We start from the raw sequence: 21,327 nt of genomic DNA, 5'->3' as shown, positions 1-21,327 counted from the left end.
GAACAGCATTATTATAGAATAGCTTAGGTTGAAAAGGACCTTAAAGATCATCCAGTTTCAACTCCCTGCCATGGGCAGGGTTGCTGACCACTAGATCAAGCAAGAGATCAGGCTGCTCAGGGCCCCATGCAACCTGGCCCTGAACACCTCCAGAGATGGGGCATCCACAGCTTCTCTGGGCAACCTGTGACAGCGCCTCACTGCCCTCTGGCCTTGTAAGAGCATAAAGCAGCAGAGAACTGAGTATCAGGAAGCAATTACTTAATGTCTAAAATATAGACATTACAGTAGAAAATACATAATTCCAGAAAATTTCTACAGAGATAATAAATCAAAATGTGAGATTTTTAATTAGATATAAGGAAGATTTCTTCTTATCTCTAGGACAATTAAACAAAAAAGGATAGCACCATCAGCACAAGTAATAGCAATATCAAAATTATCAGGAAATAATTGATGGCTGCAGCCATAATGAAAAATAAGAAGAAAAACACATCAAAGATTAAATAGTCATTAAGAAATTTCCTAAAGGGCAGTGACACAACAATAAAGACAGCAAGGGACAGACTCATTGAACAGCAGAAGTCCTTGCTGTGGAGCCACATGTCTGTCAGCATAGCTGTGCTATCAACAGATGCATATACATTCTTTAAAACACCAACAGCAAAAGAATGAAGGGTAAGATGAAGATATTAAAGAGACTGAGCAAGCAGTAAAGGTAACAAATGGGTAAATGAAATGACTGCCAGTACACACCTTGATACAGTAACAAGAATAAGGATAGCAGAATGAGAGAAAACGATGTTACATCATGGGATGCATTTTTGAGGAAATAATTCCAAGTAAAGTGAACAATGTATATATGTATTCTCTTACTTTATTGAGAGAAGAAACTACAAATTTAAAGAGAAACTATTTATAAATGAATTGGGAATAGATATTTTGAGGACTGAAGAGGCATGGAATGGGTTTCTTAAAAAGTGATCTCCTTCCATAACACATTCTTCACAGTACCTAAAAAGGAGAAGAGTATACTCCTGTTTATGCTGCATGCTTGAGATGAAAAATGAGCCTCAACAGAATCCAGGGACATAGGCAACACATGCATCTAGCTATTTGGATCCTATTTCAATCCTAAATTCTCAAAGCAGTTTGTCACAATAAGAATTACGGTTGCAAACTTAAAGGTGATTCTGAATTTTCTTTGTACGAGAACTATTAGATCCTCACTGCACATGAATGAGGAGACTGAAGTGGATGATTACTGAACTGATTCATGGCCTCCAGATGCTAAATTCAATCCATAAAGGCATTCGGGCAATGAAACAATGAAAATAGCTGATACAGGGATGCTACCAAGTCCTAAAAGATATTGGAAAATATCACTTGAAACAGCAAGCCAACAGCATACATTATTCACTCCTCTAGCAGAACAACACCTGTCCTAAAAGCTGAGAAAAGCAGCATCAATAACACAGATTGCATTTCAATTGTCTTTCAGATGTCCTCTAGCTACACCACTTATCAGTGAATTAAGAAACTTGGAGCCAATACTGAGAAATAAGATACTGCCCTTGCAGCACAGCTCTCACAAACCACTAGTATTCAGCAATCCACTAATAAGTAATAAAATATGCATCTGTTCATTCTGATGATATTTCTGTGAGAGAACTTTGTTCTCTCTGTGGGAGAGAATTCTATGGGAGCAAAATACCTAGTATGACATTTAGATCACGTAGCTTAAAATATGTAATCCCAGGAAAAACACAAAATAGCTATTTCAGCTTCAAAGAAACAGCACTGCTGTTCAGACAAGTACTGCCACTGCTTGTCTCCAGCTCCCCTGTGAGCCACTCAGAGTAAATTAATCTGAAATGGTTTGATTTGTGTCTATAGGATTTATGCAGACACTCAACCTTTCCCCACTAGTGGTCAGGCATCTTATTTCACGACAAGATTCACTGCTAACTGGAAGAATCACATGCTCTGGTACTATCTTACCTTGAAAAGAGACTCTCCATCAGGTGAGAAAATTCAAAAGCACACCACAAAAATTTACAAGAAAAAATTACCAAAATAACAAGTTTACTTGTTTTGGTGATTTTTATCCTCATCGTTCATCAAATGAACATAATTGCACTGCCCAAAGTACAGGAGCATAAACAAATTCATGCAAGAAAGGTAGCTGGAATCATAGTGTTATTCTCACTGAGGCAGGTTGTTAAATATAATTTTATAAACTCTAGCGCTGCAGTGCATACAACTTAGAGCTAAACAATTTAAAAGGTCTTCCCTACCAGTTGAACGTAACAAAATACCCAGTGTTTTATATGAAGTACATAGACTCAGCTCTACAAACTGAAAGAATAACACAGCATGAGGGACATCTCAACTTTTCTCATCAGAAGAAAATCTTACTTACCCTGAAAGCAAATCTAAATTGGTTATATAAAATTGGTGATATAAGAGTGACGAGAGCAGGGTTGAATAAACACAGTGAAAGAAATAACTGGTATATTTTCATTAATATCCCATACTAGTGTATATTATAAATACATTATTTTGTTTTTCTCAAACTGCTTAACACTGCTGTATTGATTTTCTCAGCATTCCCATTTTATGAGCTAGGCAAGTTAGTGTATGTTGCAATTCCTATTTTTCAAATGCTCTATTACTTGCATTACAACTAAAAATGAGTAGAATTTCAGTGCCTCACGCTCTCCATTAAAACTAAGAGGAGTTGTAATACTTAAGACTGATTCATAGTTACTCCTGTAAAAGCAACATAGCATAAATAGAATAAGTTACATTGAAACTAATGGAAAAGGTAAGGCCAGTGAAGCATAGGCAGGAAAAGAAAAATTAGGTGGGTAGGAAAGAGGAAAGGTATGGGAAGCTTTGCACAAGGACACAAAACTACTTCCAGGTGCTAGGTTTTGTCAGCACTGTTGAGAGAGTTACCTGTTGTCCAGCTGTAGGCGATTTGGAGCTGATCAGGATAAGAAGCAGCTCGCTTCTGTGTGAATGCAGTCGCACACTTGATGTTGCTTTCAAGTGCCTTAGAAATTATACTCAAATATCCACTGGCTTCCATGTGGCTTTGATTGGAAATCGCAAGACAAAAGTAACTCTGAGTTCAACACTGCAATTCTCAGAATTCCCAGTCAACTCCAACTCAGAGAACACCTGAAATTTGTGTAAGCATCAATTTTAAATACTGCTAGATAACACAGAGATACTTAAGTCTTTACATCACTCAACAACTTGTTGCTTATTCTATGCCACATCCAACAGAGCTGAACGCATGGGAGCTGCAATCACACCTCACCAGGCACTGCACAGAAGAAGCCAGGCTTAGGCAGGCAGCCTCCAAAGTCTGCAGTGAGCTTCAATCTGTGTTCCTTCACTGACGTACAGGCTTGTATTTTTGGAGACAATGCCATTACTTGAATCAGAGAAGGAAACAACTTATACTTCTGGCCATTAATGGCAATGAATGGGAAATTACTAATAGAAGTATTAATGCTCTTAATTGCAAAGAAACTTCTCTCCCTTCTCCTCTACAAACCCCTTAGACCATTCATTCTACCTCTTCTTTGTTATTTTGAGTTTTTGATATTTCACTGTCAGATAGAGAAGACTCTAAAAATTTTGTTAATCTTGCTGAAAACTTCAATACTACATACATCTGTTATGCCCCTCCATTACCAGATAATTATTTTTATTTCCATTTTTATTCTCCTTTTGTGTTTGAATGTGAAATGGAAAATTACCAAAGGAGCTGAAAGAATAACTATACAGTAACATTATATTACTAAACACAATAGAGTTTACTCACTAATATAAGCATGGAGTAGAACGTAATTCACTTATCATGAAAATAAAAAGGATCATATTAATTTATGTGAGAATTATTCAATAGGCGATAAGTATAACCACCGTGAGTAACTACAAGGACACGATCTGAATACTTGAAAATTCTGAATCCATACTAAATCAAAATACTTCATTGTGATTGATTATTACCATCCAAAGATGAAAAGTTTGCACTGGTAAACGCAAACCTTTGTCACCTGCACGCAACAGTTTGCAATTAATAAAACTTCTGTTAAGGATCAAGCATACAAGAACAACGCATGCGCACTATTTTTCCCCCTTTTTCTGCTGGTCAGGCTTGTTCCCAAGATAACCACAGAGCTACGCAGTCAGAATTAAATACTGATACACAGACAGGTTGGTTTTGAAATGGAGATAAACCAATGTTTATGAGGATGGAAAATGGGATCGTGAGACAATTTTCAATTATTGTGAAAGTAACTTTATTAAATACAATCAGCCAGAGAAGCAGTAATGACTTTGCGCATCTTCACATGTCAATATTGTACAGCTCCTGCAAAAGAAAAGAAAAGGGAATACATGAAAAAATATTTTAGTGCTCTACATAGCACATTATCAATTCTTCCACACTGCTTACCCTTCTCCTCTTCTTCCAGCAACTACTGGCAGGACACTGTCTCTGCTCATTCTAGGCACAGAAGACACAAAGATTTAGTTCACCATCAGAAACATCAATTTTTCTATGCAACTGCAATATATATTACAAGTGCACCACTGCCACAGAACATTTATTGTGATATTTACCTTACGCTTTCCGAATTCTTGCATCTTTTTCGGGATGAGACTTGACACCTACGTGACACCTCAAAGCAGCAAAGGATAAAGTAACAGTGATTCACTGTGGCTGCATAAACATGGCACGGCTCTGACATTTGGAGCCTCCTCTCCTGTAGCAAAATAACCTTAGTACACAGTAAAAAACTAATAAAAGCCACATCCTAGTAGTCTAACAACAGACTCCACGTTCTTCTGGGCATGTACATGATGCACTTACTAATTTGAAGTCTCTTCCCAGGTCCTTGCTCAACTAGAAAAACAAAGCCTCACTGGCTTCTGTATCACAGCTTCTGGCAGCTGCCTTCACCACCACTTTGCACGTGCAGGTCTTGCCTTTGTTCTGCTGGGCTTGTACCAACGCATACAATACATACAAGTCACCGTCTACACGTGTTTACAGCTGGTTAAATCAGCCCAAACAAGGCCATGAGTAAAATCTCAACATTGCAAGTCAACTTATTGTGTTAGGATATCCTTGTGATGCTCATTTTAACAATTCCTCAAGCAAAGCAAGGCATTTACCTAAATACCATACTCAAAACACAGGTTACAAGACTGACTAGATATAAGGTCACATTTAAATACACAGCTGTCGTTCAACTGGTGACATCCAATTACCTGTATTTCATGATAAAAAGCATTCACCTCTGCAAGACACCAGCCATGCAGGAGCCCAGGGGACATGCCTAACCCCAAATCAGAATATATGCATAATTTGCATACATTATTGTCATAATAAAGCAAAAAACCTCTGTAGGCAGATGAGACGCTGTGTCCTCAGTTGAAATCCAGCCTCAAAGCACAATTCCCTTTTTCTGAAGTGACAATAGAGCACAGTTGTTCTTAAACCAGTCCCATGCAGAAGTAGTTTGTACCTGGCAATAGGAGTTATGCAGCAACTTACCTGGAAGCTTGTAAAAAATAGCCCTTTTTTTAAGGTTTCACTATTTCTCTTTTTCAGTCCACAGATAACATTTTGACATTACTTGTCCATTTCTAATCAGCACATAGTTGTAAGTCGTATACACTTGCATGGGAAATGACAGACTAAAAGTTATATGCAGCATTACTGACAACATATACCCAATTTACAGAGACTTACACTGTGCTTAACACAACCACCACTTCCTCCCAGCCAAGCCCCAGACCAACAAACAGAGAAACCATGACCAATTCTGGCTTTCTAAAACTGTGAACTTACTATGTTATCAATATATGGATGGATAGATTGATAGAGAGTTTCCATAAATTCCATCACAAGTGGTTAGTTAGCTAGTTAGAAGAAAATTCCAGCAATGAAAGAGGTTGGTCAGAATAAGTTACATAAATTGTCATTACTTTACCCACATAGTTGACAAAGTAACTATTTTCGCACAGGAAATGGTCACAAAGTGTTACAGGCTAATACAGCAAATGTAAACTAATTATTTGGTAAATCTTAGCCTTGCCTTCTAATGCAAATTAATCCAACCCAATCCATTTCTGACATAGCAAATGTAGGTAAATTGTCAAAATGATACACAAAAAGAGCAGTACAGCTACCAATATGGTAGACAGACATCCAGGCATAAACATCTTCCTCTGACTGAAACAAAACCAACCAGATCTGCAGATTCTGAGTCAAGGTGTTGAAAGAGATCCCTCAGCATGCTCCCCAGATGCACTTAGGTTTCATTTCTGAGGTACGCTTTCCTAAGAAGGTGCACCAGTGGCAGAGATTCCCCCTGCCTGAGGAACCTCTGTTTTATCCATTAATCCCATAGCACACACACATTAGTTGCTTCTATTAAACTCACTCTTCCAGTGCTCTTTTCTCTAGAGTTGATTAATGACTGCTCATCCCAGCTAAAATAATCCTGTGAAGATGCAAAGCCATTTAATGTCACAGAATACCACTGTTATTTTGCAGCATACTTAAAAGAGACAGGTATTCAGGTATTTCACAAAGTAAACAGAAATACAAGGTCCCAAAACTGGAGCCCTTGCTAAATTCAGAAAAAAAAAAAAGGAAAGGAAATTTTGGGCAGCATTAGTAAAGAGGGGATTAAAGGAGCAACGACAACAAATAATATTATCTCAATATACTCTCTCACTGCTTCGTGAATTTATTAAATGAGTACAAGAATATGATGAAATATCTTAAATACTTAAAGAACGATATAGTTACCAGACAGATCCCCTTTGAGATTACCAGGAGATGATTGTAATCAGAATATCTAATAATAGAATATGTGTAACCAGAAGCATAAAACAGCCAGTGCCTCATATTACCATAAAAGGATTGACCTGCTTTATATTGATAAATAAATAAGAAAAAGAATATAGTGAAAGCTGAACTTCAGTTTTTAACCATGTTCTTTAGAATACATATATTCTTTGCTCACACAAGTGAACGTTCATTTCCTCTTCCAGTGAAGACAGAGTGTTACAGGGTTTTATAACAGATTGCTGAATAAGAAGTAAATATAAAGCCATCCACTGGTATTTACTTTCATTGTGCGTTTGCTGCTACAAGACATTGAGTTTTAGAGGATGTCTTACCAGCTATACATTTGTGAGCTGTGCAGGGACTAATGAACTTTGTCTTTTTATTTCTTCTTAAACAGTAAAAATAGTTTTGTTTCTCTTTTTTCCAGTCTTGCTCTAATTGCCACCGATAAGCAGACCATCTTTTGTGGTTAGCAAAAATCAAAATGCATCATCAAAGCTCCCAGAGTCAATTTATCACGTGTTCCCAGAGTTTTAGGCTTACAAGCATCTTATCACAATGAGGACACAGTAAGAATCAGCAGAGTGAAAACAAAGCAGGCACTTTCTTCTCCAATATCAGCAGCTGCTCAGAATACAAAAAATCAAACACCTTTCACACTGTAGTCATTGCAAGGAGATGTATAAAGAATAATTTTAATAATATTCCAGTTCCTGGGTTACTTTAGTGCTCTGCATAATTTAATGTAATGACTATATTTCCATCAACACTGTAGCAGCCTACCTGTTGTACTTGCCTCAGATTGTTTTTTTATTTTTATTTTTATCTTTATCTATTGCACGTTTCCGTTACAGAACAAAAGATAAAGTTTCTGGAACATCAGATGAACTGCTGCAGTAGTTTCAGATACAGCAGATAGTTCCAGCTACAGTAGTCATGTTTGTTCATGTATCATAGCAGGTTATTCTAAAACTCATTTTCACACTTCATCCGTTGAAGCATTCTAGCTCCAGTCAGTCTTGCTGTAAGAAACAAGTAAAAGCGATGACTCCTTGTCTTGGGTGCTGACTGACTCAGCCCATATTTCTTTCTAAAGATCACCCTCTGGCTTCTGCATCTCTTTTACCCGGGAGTCAGAGCAGTGATTTTACTCTGCAGCTGGGACATGCACGTACAAGGTCGATCTCCCCAAGCCAGCATCCTACTGAAGAAACCTCACCAGCCTTATAGGCTCCCAGAGATATATGGGTTCACCATCAATACTTCCATCGGAGAAAATAACAACAAAAAAACATTCAGCTCTGAAATTCAAGAAAACAGATCCAATCTGTAGATACTCCTCACACTAGCTAGAACAAATCACTTTGTTTTGTCATTCAATAAAAGCTTCTTCTTTCAGCCTCCCTCACTTGTTGCAAACTCGCTGAACAACACAAACATTACCAAAAGTCAGGCTGCTTTCAATTGACACAAAACAGTACAAGCAGATTTTCAGTTCATTCGTAGGAGCATCATGGTAATGTTTACTTACCCACATGTTGGAAACGTAAATGAGATTGCCTGTGTCACCACTGACGAGACGCTTTGGGAGCCCTATGGAAATGTGCACCCATGCAGCAGGCACGCTGCACGCAATGCAAGGGAAGTCTGCACCCTGTGATGAGCTCTTAGGAAGAGCTGAGGAGCACAGGCCAGGAGGGAGGGAACTTTGTAGCCTTTCGCAAGGAAAAAGCAGTCTTCGCGCTGCACACTAGCAAAACAGATCTCCCAGAGAGCTGAGGAATGCAAATGCAGAAATCCTGACAAAAATGACCATTTTCATTTGAGGTATTAGACAATATAAATCGTGTCCATATTCTTAGAAATTTCATAAAGCTCGGCCATCCTGACCACAATTCTTAAAAGTACATTTTTTAGGACATAGTGTCCCTTGAACACATACATAACTTTCATTTAATTAACAGAAGTTACACATGCATATGTCAGAAGTGTACATTCATTGTTATACTTTAACATTTTAAAACATATATGCCATGTTAATACGTTTGCATTTATCTCTGCTACCCATATGAAGAAACAGACACTGCAAACCAAAGCCAGCAATGATACTAAAGTAGTAGGCATTCATGTCTGGGGACGTACAAAAACATACGGAACAAGCTAGATAACGTCCAAAAGAGGGCAGGGGAAGGTGAGGACACAATGGGGAATAACAAAGCAGTCAGTGTGGTGAATAAACTGAATGCATAACTCCTGCTCACAAAATGCTGCCTGTTAGAACTAAGGATGACCAAAAACTCTGGCAGGAGGTGGATTTCAGGAGGTAACAAAACAGTGCACACTGGGGTAACCTTCACAAGTCGGTGCCACCAGAGCTTGTGGTGGAAGGCATATAGCAGGCTCAAAAGGACACATGAGCTCATGGAGAGTAGATGCCTAGTAGGACAGTAAAACGATTGGGCAGGTACGTATACTCCAGCAACTCTGGGTTCTACTGCATATGGCAAATAAAAAATGGCTTTGTTCATCTACTTTCCTCAGAGAATGCCAGCTAAGCCAGATGGATCATTCATCTCTATACTGGGACACTGCCACAGATGGTTGTTTGTATCTTCAGGAGCTTCTAACTTTATTGTGGAAGGAGCCCAGCCTTCCCTGGGAAGCCAGGCCTACATAGCTTTCACTCTTAAAACAAGTCATGAAAAAGCAACAAAAACAATTTTCAGTCCAGGGCAGGGATTGAAATTCTAACTTTTCATATAATGTTCATAATTGCTTCACCTAATTACAAGACGTTTCCAAGACAAAGTGCAGTGGTATCTTCCCTTACTTCATTACCAACTTGTAGGAACAAAGTGAAACTCAGAACCTCTGCTCCAAGAGTGAAAATATTCTGCTACTCAAGGATAACGCTACTTTGCTCAAAGAACAATGCTAGTTCAAAGGCAAAATTTCCAGAAGATGATGATGGAAATGGAATTCCTTAAGCAATTGAACTCACAAATGCAAAGAAAACACTAGAAAGCATGCTCTGGATCCCATACAACCAAGGCTAAGCTCTGTATCACCCATACACTTCCTTTTCGTAACTGGAAAATACTTATCCTTGTTACTGTGATTATTTTATACAGTACAGAAGTAAACTCATGGGAAAGGCTTTGCATTAGTGACCCTAAAGGGATCAGTATATCATCACCAGATGTCTCTGTATACAGAGATTTGTAATTCCCTATGTGTGAAATAATGATTTTTTATTTTATATTTGCTTACACTTCCTAAGTAGTTCCTAAAAAAAAATTGGAAAAGTCTTTAAGAAGCACAAGCATTTCACTTTCACGTATGATTCTCGATCTTACTTTTTCCTAGCCCACAGAAATACACCTTAGACTTCTGTCACATCCTAGATTCCTGTCATAATATTTCCATTCTAGAGACATATAACTTCATTAATTTCTATACAATTAGGATCTGTTCCAATATTAAATAAGACAATCAAAAAGCTACTCATATGAGAAGACAACTCTGAGCCAAGGCTTCAGGGCTTGGCTTTATTTCAAGTCTTAAAAAAGATGTCTTAAGGAAAAAGAGAGAAACTAAGACGCTCAAAATAAAGATAAAATGCTTTGGCTTTGCCTCCTGCCGAGCACTTTCCTACTTCTTATGGAAAAGCTCCCTCTTAGAATCCTATAAATGTTTCCTACCCTCTTTCTTTATGTATATGCTTATCATTCGATTCATATTCCTCACGACTGCTGCTTGCAGATTCAGTAAAATTAGAATATATATATAGAAACTTTAACGTAAAAATATTTGCTTGTCAACTAAGTCTAAGAAAACACTTGCATTAATTCCACCAGTACTTTTAGTTTCATATAAACCCAAATAAAACACCAAACCCGTGGAACTCGCAGAATGACCCAGGCTGAAAGGGAGTATTGGGGTCACCCTGTCCAACTGGGTGCTCACAGCAGAGCTCACTGCACAGTGGCATCAGGGTGCTCAAGGGCCCCCTCAGTCAAACCTTACAAATCCCCAGCAATGGAAGATCCCCCAGTCACGCTAGAGAATCTGTTCCAATGGCTGACAACACTCATTTTGAAGTACTTTCATTAAAAGTAATGAGGATTTTGTGTCCACTGCCTCTTCTATTTTCTCTCTGCACCTCCACGGAGTCCCATTCTGTTTTCTCTGTAAGCAGCCATCATAGAGTTTTAAACAGAAAGCGATATCCCACCATGCCCTCCTCTGAGAAACTGTGTGCACTCAGCACTTCTCTGCATGTTACGAGCTCCAGCCCCCGACCATCTTCGTGAGCCTCCACTGAACTGCATTCAGATTGTAAATCTCTGTCCTTACCTACAAAGCCCAAATTCGGAGGCAGGTCTCTAGATATGCCATATGAGTCCCAGAGCAGTAGGAAAACATCCCTCCACCTGCTACCTGTCCTCTTGCTAAGCAATGGTACAATGACAAATGATATTTGACTTGTCAAAAGAATTCCCATATCATCACTTACAGTCATTAGATGGTAATATTTTTATTTTAAAATAAAAAAAGAAAAACATTCAACAGAGGCAAAAGACACATTAAAGGTATTTTTTTTTTCATTTTTTACTTCCATATGAATTCACTAGCTTTTTATTATAGTGCTTTCAGTCATATGCAATGGTTTACGCAAGCTGTATTGTTACACAAATGATGCACCAGACCACTAGCCCTGCTATGGACAAATTTCAGCTTCCTAGAGGAAATAACCCATCCTCTCTAAAGATCACCAGCTGAGAGGTGAAGCACTGACCTATTAGGCCTATCAGTCCCTCAGGCTATGAACACACTACACTGAAGCAGCAGAGTCAATAGAAAATCACCTTTTCTTTTCAAAATTTATAAAAAGCAATTCTTCTGATCATTTACTCAATCCTGCTTAAGCTTTCTAATAAACTGAAGTTAAATTATTTCTTGTCTTTCTTAAAAATATCCCTGCAACTCCTCTGCTAAATGCTAATGAAATGTTTAACACTAACCCTAGTTACACTTGAACACTGTTGTCAACACTATATTCTGAAAATAAAAATCACTCTCTATTTAAAAATTTACTTTCCTTTACACAAACTCATGCATTAAACTTTTTTCTAAAATCTCATAAAAAATGTCATGATACGGCTGTATAACGTTTACAGTCTTTTCATTAAACACCAGTGAAACACAAAAACATCATCATGTAAGCTTATAGACCTGTAGTAGAAAGAGAAAAATAAAATCTTGACACAACTTCCAATGTAATCAGTAAATATAAGAGAACCTGTTATTAAAGCCCAATCCAAGATCCACTGATGGAGTTCATGGGAGTCTTCCCATTAAATTCCATATGTTTTGGGATGAGGTACCAAGATAAACGTTAAACAGTGAAAGAAAAAGAAGTAAAAACTTACCCATGAATTCAATTCCTAAATGGTCTGCTGTACCCAAGAAAGCATGTAAAGAAAAAAATAAGAAGAAATGGAAATGTTAGACTGAAAAGTAAGTACCCTCTCTCATCATTTGTACCATTCGATATTTTACAGTAGTGCTGCAGAACTCAATATGAGTTCAGGGACCCACTCTGTAAGTATTACTCAAAAAGAAAACCAGAGCTCTGCCCTTAGAGGAGCAATCATCCTAAGACAGAACTCTAGGGTATGGACCACCCACATAAGGTAAGTCTGTCTGGGGAAGGACACAAACACCTACTCTCATTATTACTGTATTTACTCAACTGCCTTAAACCAGCTAACTACAGGAATTCATTCTCTGTTGGCTTCTGAAAATTCTCTCTTAATATGCTACCATCTTTAGTTAGATAAAGTTCCTGATTTCAGTTTCTCTTAGAAAGATCAAAAATTAGACAAAGAAATGAAAGGCTTTTACTGAGTTTTGCAGCTCTCATTACAGCACAGTGGCCACTCTCCCATCCAACTTGACTGCACTGCTGCAATCTGTTCCACAACAGAAATCTGACTTCATGAGATAGTAGACACATCACCTATTTGGCCACGTGACTGGTACACAGCAATAATTTCAAGAAACTTAAAACAAGCAAACATTCAACATTTTTTTGAGTATGGACTCAATTTACCATATGGAGCTCAAAACATCTCAGGACCTCTTTTGAAGTGACTAATTACAGTATGATTCTGTTGCCAAAAGATGTTACAGTGCAAAGTAGATTTAAATTTTATAAAAAGCCTTTATGAAGTTGATAGAAAGTGTGTTTAAATTGCTATTTGGTTAAAGAATAACAAAAGTAATTTTGCAGGGACAGGGCAATGGAAAAACTTGAAACTGACTCTTCAAAACTTGATATGCTGGAGTGGGTTCAGATCCAAACTGATACTGTGGAAAACCAGACATTCTGAAAGGGTGCAAACCACAGTTCTCTTCTGTGCTAAAATCGAAACATGTTACTTCTCTATGGGAGGTAATGATTTGGATTATAAAAAGAAAAGAAGGATTTCTTCTTTCTTGTGGGAAATGCATTGTTTTCATTGAAAATGTATTAAAAGCAAAATATCTTAATTATTTTTGTCTTTCAATTTACAATTGTATTTCCTTAAGGCAGAGCAGGTTAATACAGGATTTTTCCCAGGCAAGGCAGAGCCAGGCTATGATCGCTTAGGCAGCATGTAGAGCTGCATGAAACACTTGGACTTTAACCCATCCAACAGTTACTTTCAAAAATTCACTTAAGACCTGTACAGCAAAGTCACCAGAAGATTTTCCAATGTAAACACAACGGTAATTCCAAACACTACAATATGGGTTGTCAGATCTGGCACCTAAGATGAGAATGTGAGATACTGCAGTTCCTTTTGAAAGCACGGGGAGTCATTTGCCTTTTGTAACCTCCCAATCCTTCCAGGAAAAGGCAATGGACACTGGCTTGACTGATTCACTTGACATACAAATTTATATCACAATTGCTAAACTCTATACGTTTCTTCATGTAAAAGACCAAAATGCATCTTGAAAGAAATAAATGTAAGGTGATGCTGTCTGCTAATGTAAGGTATCTGCTATCAACACCTTGCTGGCTTGGAGTCAGAACAGGTGCATTACTCAAGTCTAGCAAAATCCAAGTGAATCTTCCTTCAGTGGTATTAAAGACAGGCATATATGTATTACGTGTATATAATGTTAACATTAAATTAAAGCCATACAGACATGCGTTATAAGTACATAACTATATACGTAAAGTTAAAGCCATACATAATGCATTCCACATTGTTGTCTTCTCATCTATATTCTTGCATTCACATACAAACATCCCTAATACAATTGACGCAGAGATGTAACTTTTTGAAGAACGTAAGATCAGAAATATAAGAAGTGCATTCAATGTGCTATAGTCACAGAGATCTGTACCTTGCTTTTCTTTCTCCCACTTCCTCTACCTAGAAAATCCACAAATATTATCTGCCTGCAATTCATGTCTTGCATCATTCTGTAAGATAACTGCTTACTTTAAAAAAGATAATGGAGATCAAAAAACCATAATCCCATCTCCAGGAAGCTAAGGATATCCATACACAAAGATCAAGCTGCATTATCTTTTTATGTCTATGTAGAACAGCTAATAAAACTCTCATTTCCTAACTGGGCTACACATGTTCTCTACATAGCAGTTTTCAATTTGCAGGCTGCGGTCTCCTTCGTGGAGTTCACCAACACAGTTAAAAGGCAGTTTTCTCAAAAAATGTATATAAAATACACTTTTCTTTTAAAAAACACAGAAAGGATTTTACTTCTTGAGTGGTTTATGTGCAGGGAGAAACAAGGGTATCTGTAGGCTTCCTTAAAAACAGTGGGAGAGAGGGGACAATTGTCACATTATTTTATTTTAAACATCTTATTGCCTGGAAAGCAACTTCAGCAATCAGCATAACATATATTGCAGATAAAGCTGATTTATAGAGATGATGATGAAGGGATATCTAATGGGATAAGCCCTTATGGCAAAATATCTAAACTGCCCACTTATACAATCAAGCACAGCATTACATGTTCTGTAAGCAGAATCCTGGAAACAGAAAACAAATTAAAAATTCCTGTGGAATCAGTGTTCTGTGCCATTGTGTGCTCATGGGAGCCAACCTCTGTGGTCACCTGCAGGTTTTGGGAAGAGCCTTGACACTCATGGCCTCTGCACCCAAATCCATGGTCAGGAGGTCACCCATGGTGCGCAGCCGGGGCCCATGTGTGTCCCACTGACTAGAAGTTATTGAAGCACCACTGGTAAAAGTAGTGCCCTACCTTTCCAACACACAAGCACTGCTCAAATGCATCTACAAACTCACATGGTTTTTGTTTTGGCTTGTTTATTGTTTTCTTTTTCTGTTTCATTTTTGGAACCAGACTTTTCCTGTGCTGACAGGGGTAAGACCCGCTCAGAAGGCAGGCGTGAGAGATGGGCAGGGCCTGCACAGAGAGGCACCAGGGGAAGAAAGCAGGTTGTCGTGCTGACCTGAGGTTAAGCTGAGCACCAAAATGCAAAATCCCCTCACCAACGTGGCACCATGTAGTAAAAGGCTGCTGTATTCCTATATAGCCATAACACATGTGTGATAAACTGCATCCAAACATTTCCTTACAGACAGAAAGGAGAGTGTCAAGCCATTCATTATCAGATGATGCAGATTCTTCAAGGATTCAGTTCAACAAAAACATGTATGAGTGATATTAATGTATTAGTGAACTGGAATGTGGGCGCTGCTCTCCAAATGGGCTCATTAACCAAATACTGTGACTGTATTTTGTTTTTGTTATTGTGATTTCTTTTTTGTATTGTTATGTTCTGAGGAAGTAATAGACAGGAAGACTATTAACTTTTATATTTAGTTTTATGAATATATCTGTATTTTGTTGTTGATGTGGGAAAACTACTGAGCCTTACGGTCCTTGTACTTTGTGAATTTGTTGCTAATACTAAAGCCACTCTAATTTATACTTTAAGAATACATCCATACCTGGGAATCCTTGATAACATGCGAAAAGGAAGATAAACTTGTACCTGCTAACAGATTAATTTATTAAAGCTTCACATGGAACATGCAGCCTTGGGTCTGGATTATGGTTTGCTGGAGCTTTTTTCTTAGCCATGTTAATGTGGAGTTATTTCTTCTGGTTCAAGAATTGTTTCACTATTTTATAACTTACATAACCATAACTTACACTAGGAACAGACATATAAACCCAACACCTAAATGTTTCTGATCTGTAGAAAAAAACATTCAATGTTAAAATATTCACTGTAGACCATTACAGACATTTAAATCTGATCTAAAAATAGGCTGACTTCAGTATGAAAGAAACAACTTTACAAAATCAGTGCAAAGTATTTTCCCCTGCAAATGAAGTTCATAGTTTCCAATAAATTCATAAGATTCGCTCAATTGTCCTTGGTAATTTATTGTCTTGAACAAAAAACACAACAAGAACATGCTGCAAACTACATTGGGACAGCTCAAGTATTCTTAATTCAGATTGTTTGGTTGAAGGGAACACAACAGAGTTTAAGATCAATCAAATTGTCTGCAGAACAAATGTGAATTTCCCTAGCAATAGGTGGACAGTTCACTACACACTAGCTGATGTAACAGTAAACTTACAGAATATACCAGCAATTTGTTCCAACTATGCCAAGACACAACGGTGAAAATTCCACACATACATATCCCTTAAAAAAATGAGTAAATAAATTTATATAAAGCTTCACAGACTGATACATCCTCAGTGTGAACAATGATAAAATATTCATATTCTGAATTTGTACAGATAGGGTTAATTATATTTTAAACCAAATTAAAATCCTCAGTCCACGAAACTGAACATTGAAGGCAACATCCAGAGGTTAATTGTTTTTTTTTTTTCTTTAGAAAAAGAAGGAAAAAAAAAATATTTCTTTTGAATGTCTGTATGACACTGCAGAGGCTAGTGTAGCCTCCAGATAGAAACTCCCACCCACTATCAATTCCATAACAAAGGAGCATTTGAAAAACATCCAGCAAAATCTGCTCTTACATAAATAATACACAGGGCTGAATAATTGAATAAACTATTGATTTACTCTCCCTGGGAATGACAGACAAATGCTCCTGGCTGTTTTACATCATGAAAGTTGAAAGGCTTTTTCTGACTCCTGAAAATAAATACTAGCTAAAATACTAGCTAAATAAATGCTCCCATCTCCCCAGGTTGAAGACAAGTTAGAAGCCTGAACTACTTACATCACCTGCAGCATGCAGGCACACAGAGTATAATCTTGCCTGTTCTCTGTCATTTTAAAGACATCAAATTATCATCTCTACAGCTAACAGAAAAGGTTACTTCTCTTTAATGCACAATGTTGGACTTCAATGAACTTTAGTCTCACTGAATAATACAGATGATCTGCACTGACATCTACAGTCTTCTACTGTAAATCAGTACAGCTTTTAATCCTAGAACTGAATTCTTTTTACTATAGTCATAAATGCACCAAATAAATATGCCCTTAATTTTATTTTTATGAATACTCTATTGAAATTACTGCATTAAAGTTATAAAATGTCTGAAGCATGTGTTTAAGAATTTTAGCATATGCAGGCCAGAATACCTAGTGTTAGATATCTGTTAAATACAGCAACCCTTCATTTTTCTCTGAATAAGCCATTACATTAACCAATGAAAAGACAGCAAGTAAAATACTGTTACTATATATGTATTGTATTTACTGGTTTACTTAACACTCAACCAACAGAACTGCTCAACACATATAAGAACTTTAATAATTCAGACAGTACGTGTACATATAACTTTTTCTCTAGTCTACCAACTCAAACATGTTTTCAAATTTAATTTACTAAAAATTGAATGCTATTTCAGTTAAAATTAGTAACTACATCAAATGGGAATGAAGCTGCCTGTATAGTGACTCACAGTGACACTGTTATTTAAGCTTTCTCTAAAGATATGCTGAAAATTCTAAGTAAATGTGACAAGTCTATAATCAATTCTTCTCACCCAATCTAGTGCGACTGCAGTAAACACTGAACAATACATTGTGTCTAGTTGACGACTATGAGTAACTGATATAACAAATGATTCCACTAGATACTCCTAGAAAAGAAAAAATCAATATTTCACTGATATCCTGCAGTTTGGGTAGATCGGAAAAAGCCAGTACTAGTATTAAAATTGAAAAAAAAATAAAATTCTTTTCTGTTCCAGTTTATTACTGAAGCCTAACATCTCCAATAAAGTTCCTTTTTTAAAATTTGGGTCCATAGATCGTACTTTCATACCATACAAAACTCCTGCCTCACATACCAGGATCTGCAACTGTGCTGAGAACAACATGGAGACAAAATACTGAAGTAGCTACCTGACCTACTTCTACAATTCTGAATCATTTTCTTGGGCTTCTGCAGCATCTTGCTCCTACACTCATCCTGCATTCACAGTCATCTCATAGGTGATTATGGCTCTACAACAACTGAGGAACCATCAGGAAAATGATGACAGGAGACCAATTTGATTCTCACAGAATCAAAATCTGCTCTGCATGTCCTTGTCCACCTCTCACCTCTGCTAAAGACTTGCATAGGTGGGTTTGCCTTCACTCGCAGGTACACTGGTGAATGGATCTGATTGTATTAATCTAAATTGAGCATTTATGTAATTTTGTAAGTAATTAGGCACCTCTGCTGCATTTCGATACCATTGGCATTACAGTCACCCAGAGTCCTTTCAAAATGACGATGCCTACATTGTAGAAGCTGGTCCTTCCCAACCACATCATGAAAAGCCCACATCAAGCTACTTACGAGATGGGAATCATATTTTTGTCAAAACAAACAGAAATAGTAATACTTCCAAAACATACGGTCTAGAAAAATTTTTGGAATTGTGTTTTAACTAGATTACTTATCTTGTCATAGGCTTAAAAGATTTCACTTGACTGCAGCATTCTTTGGGAAAAAAAATCCTCTTCTGGTTAAATAAATGACACAAGATGTCTTTTGTGGTGGAATAAGTCTACAAGTTTGTTAGAAATGACTACCGGGATTTTTACCCTATTATTTCCAAATGGATATTTGAGAATATAGGCCTGTAAAATATAACCAGCCTCACAGAAACATTAGAGGAATTGCTAATAGCTCCCTCATCTTATGAACATATGACATTTAATAAACATTTCTCATGCTAAATGTTACTTTATTCCTTCAACAGATCATTAAGCTGTCCTTCACTTCACTGCTACAAGAAAATGTTCAGATGCAATCGTGTTTACTGCTCTCCAAAGGCACAGCAAATTTTGTAAGTTTTTGTCAATTTCTTAAAACCTAATTACTTTCTTCAACTTCAGGATAAGGAATGTACATCAATTTGTGGAAAATACAGCTTTATTCCCTAATGCACCAAGTAATTTGGTTCTGTTGAAGTGAAAAAAACAAAACTGAACAACCAGCAGCTTTAGAATACAGCTATTTACACCAAGACTTTCTAAATATTGACTGAATTTAATGACTGAAATATACATCTCTACTCTGATAACAAGAAAATTTCCATATTTATTTATATCCATACTTATTTACATATAGGACTAGATAATTGGTCTCATTTTTGCATAGAAGGATTCAGGAGGCTCAATTAAATATGAGGGATACTTAGACTTTTTTAGAAAGATGCTGGTTTTCATCTACGTTAATTTGGGAAGACACAATTCTTTAGGCATTCAATGTAACCATATTCGCCGTACAAAAAAGGCACTTTCTCATATTACTTTATTTTAAATAATTCAGAATGCACCCCAAGAATTTTTAAACTTACTCTGATTACATTGTGTGTTTACTTGGTGAGCCTCACGTTTTATGTAAGCGGCTGCTTCATACAGCAGCATTACTAAGCCTAATTTCCAGCAGTTCTGTGTTTCATGCTTGGATGATGATAAAAACACATTGGTTTTAATCAAAATTTTACCAGTGTTTCTGGCTTTTGCTGCCTATTGGGCTCGTTCGTCTCCTGCATCTCAGGAGTCTCCCAGTTCACCTTTCTGAAACATGAAAAATTTATTAACACCAAGAACTCCTATGTTCTTCCAAATATCACTGAGAGTCCTATCCTCCAGGAAACCAGGAATGGAAATCCCCTCACACCATGGATCCAGCTGCAGGGGAACAATCCATGCACGTAACAGGGTTGCTCAGTATTCATCTCTGTACACCTCCACTATTTAGTAAGGAAGAAAAGAAACATTCTTTGTTTTTGTTATTTCTTTAAATTTTACAGGACTATAAACCTCAAAGCTTTTAAGACCTTACCGCAGTGAACTTTATCATAAAACACAGCATTTGTCCAACATCTCTTGTGATTCAATGGAGGAAATACCAAATGGCACATCACAAAAATGCAGCCATTTTTGCACAGCTCTCCCATGCCTGCACAAAAGATGCACAGCAAAAGGAACTACTCCAAATCTGGGCACATATTTCCTTTTTCAATGTTCACTCCCCCTCTACTTGTTTTACAATTCAACTAATAGCTTCTTAAAAAAAAAAAAATTCATATGATTGGCCAGTGGGCACATTACTTTTGCTATATTTACTTTTTTTGGGGGGTATTAAACATTAGTAAGTGGCTTGAAAGATAGACGTAAGGTTTGTTATATTTATCTGAAAATCTATACATAGAAAGATTCTGCAGCTACCTTTAATTTAAAGCTGGTGAGAACGCACACAGACAATTAAGAGTGATTATTGTTAATTGTATGTTCTTACTGTTTTCAGGTTGAGGGAAGTCTCCTTGAAGGACACTTCAGCACTAATCTCCAAGCACTCTGAAATCCCTCCAGTGGTACCTTCCCTGCACCTCATCCCCTGAGGCTGACGCCCCGTTCCAACAAGCCTTTATTGACATCTGTAAAGAATTAGTTTGAGCTAGTCAACACTAAGCCAGGCAGGCTGCAAGAGCACACTAATTTAGACAACAGCTCTGCAGTAAGCTCTCTGCAGAGAGCTGTTCCTGAATCTCAGGCTTTGAAGTGAGATGAGTTGTTTGTAGATGTGAAAAGTACGGAGTTAAGATATATTACCATGGAAATATGTCTTATCTGGAGCTCTAACAGTTCTAATTGTGCCACGCTACTTTGTGGATATCAGCACATGCACCCTCACAACATGTGCTTATGAACCCACCTCTAATATAAAATAGTATAACAACAATCAATATTATATCCACTTATCTTACAAGCCAAAGTAGTACATGCAAATGGAACCAAGGCTTCTTTCTGTGCCTAAGCTGCCTTGTTTACATAAAGTTTATGGAAATATATTTTGCTTAGAAGCTATTAATTAATAATGAAAGCAAACATATAACAGCAAAATGAATACCAAACAATGACCACCAGATCTTCCTCTGTTTGAGCATCT

General features: G+C 37.2%; 1 protein-coding gene and 1 long non-coding RNA gene across 3 annotated transcripts in view; both read right to left on the bottom strand.

Moving 5' to 3' along the window:
• Positions 1-21,327, bottom strand: part of NRG3 (neuregulin 3) — a 372,923-nt gene that overhangs the window by 57,773 nt on the left and 293,823 nt on the right. For both annotated transcript variants that reach the window (XR_002439460.1, XM_021399412.1), the window contains exon 4: positions 12,316-12,342. Coding sequence is in view for 1 of the 2 variants with exons in the window: in XM_021399412.1 (XP_021255087.1) it covers positions 12,316-12,342 (27 nt within the window). In the remaining variant the exon portion in view is untranslated. The remainder of the gene's footprint in view (positions 1-12,315; positions 12,343-21,327) is intronic.
• LOC110399931 lies at positions 4,223-9,898 on the bottom strand. Its single transcript, XR_002439461.1, has 3 exons — positions 4,642-9,898; positions 4,475-4,525; positions 4,223-4,390 (listed from the first exon to the last, which is right to left on the bottom strand). It is a non-coding gene; the product is annotated as an uncharacterized LOC110399931 (long non-coding RNA).

The sequence above is a fragment of the Numida meleagris genome, chromosome 5 (assembly GCF_002078875.1).
Source record: "Numida meleagris isolate 19003 breed g44 Domestic line chromosome 5, NumMel1.0, whole genome shotgun sequence".
Lineage (NCBI taxonomy): Eukaryota > Metazoa > Chordata > Aves > Galliformes > Numididae > Numida > Numida meleagris.
The sequence above is the reverse complement of the archived record's forward strand: the minus strand, read 5'-3'. Positions and strand labels throughout refer to the sequence as shown.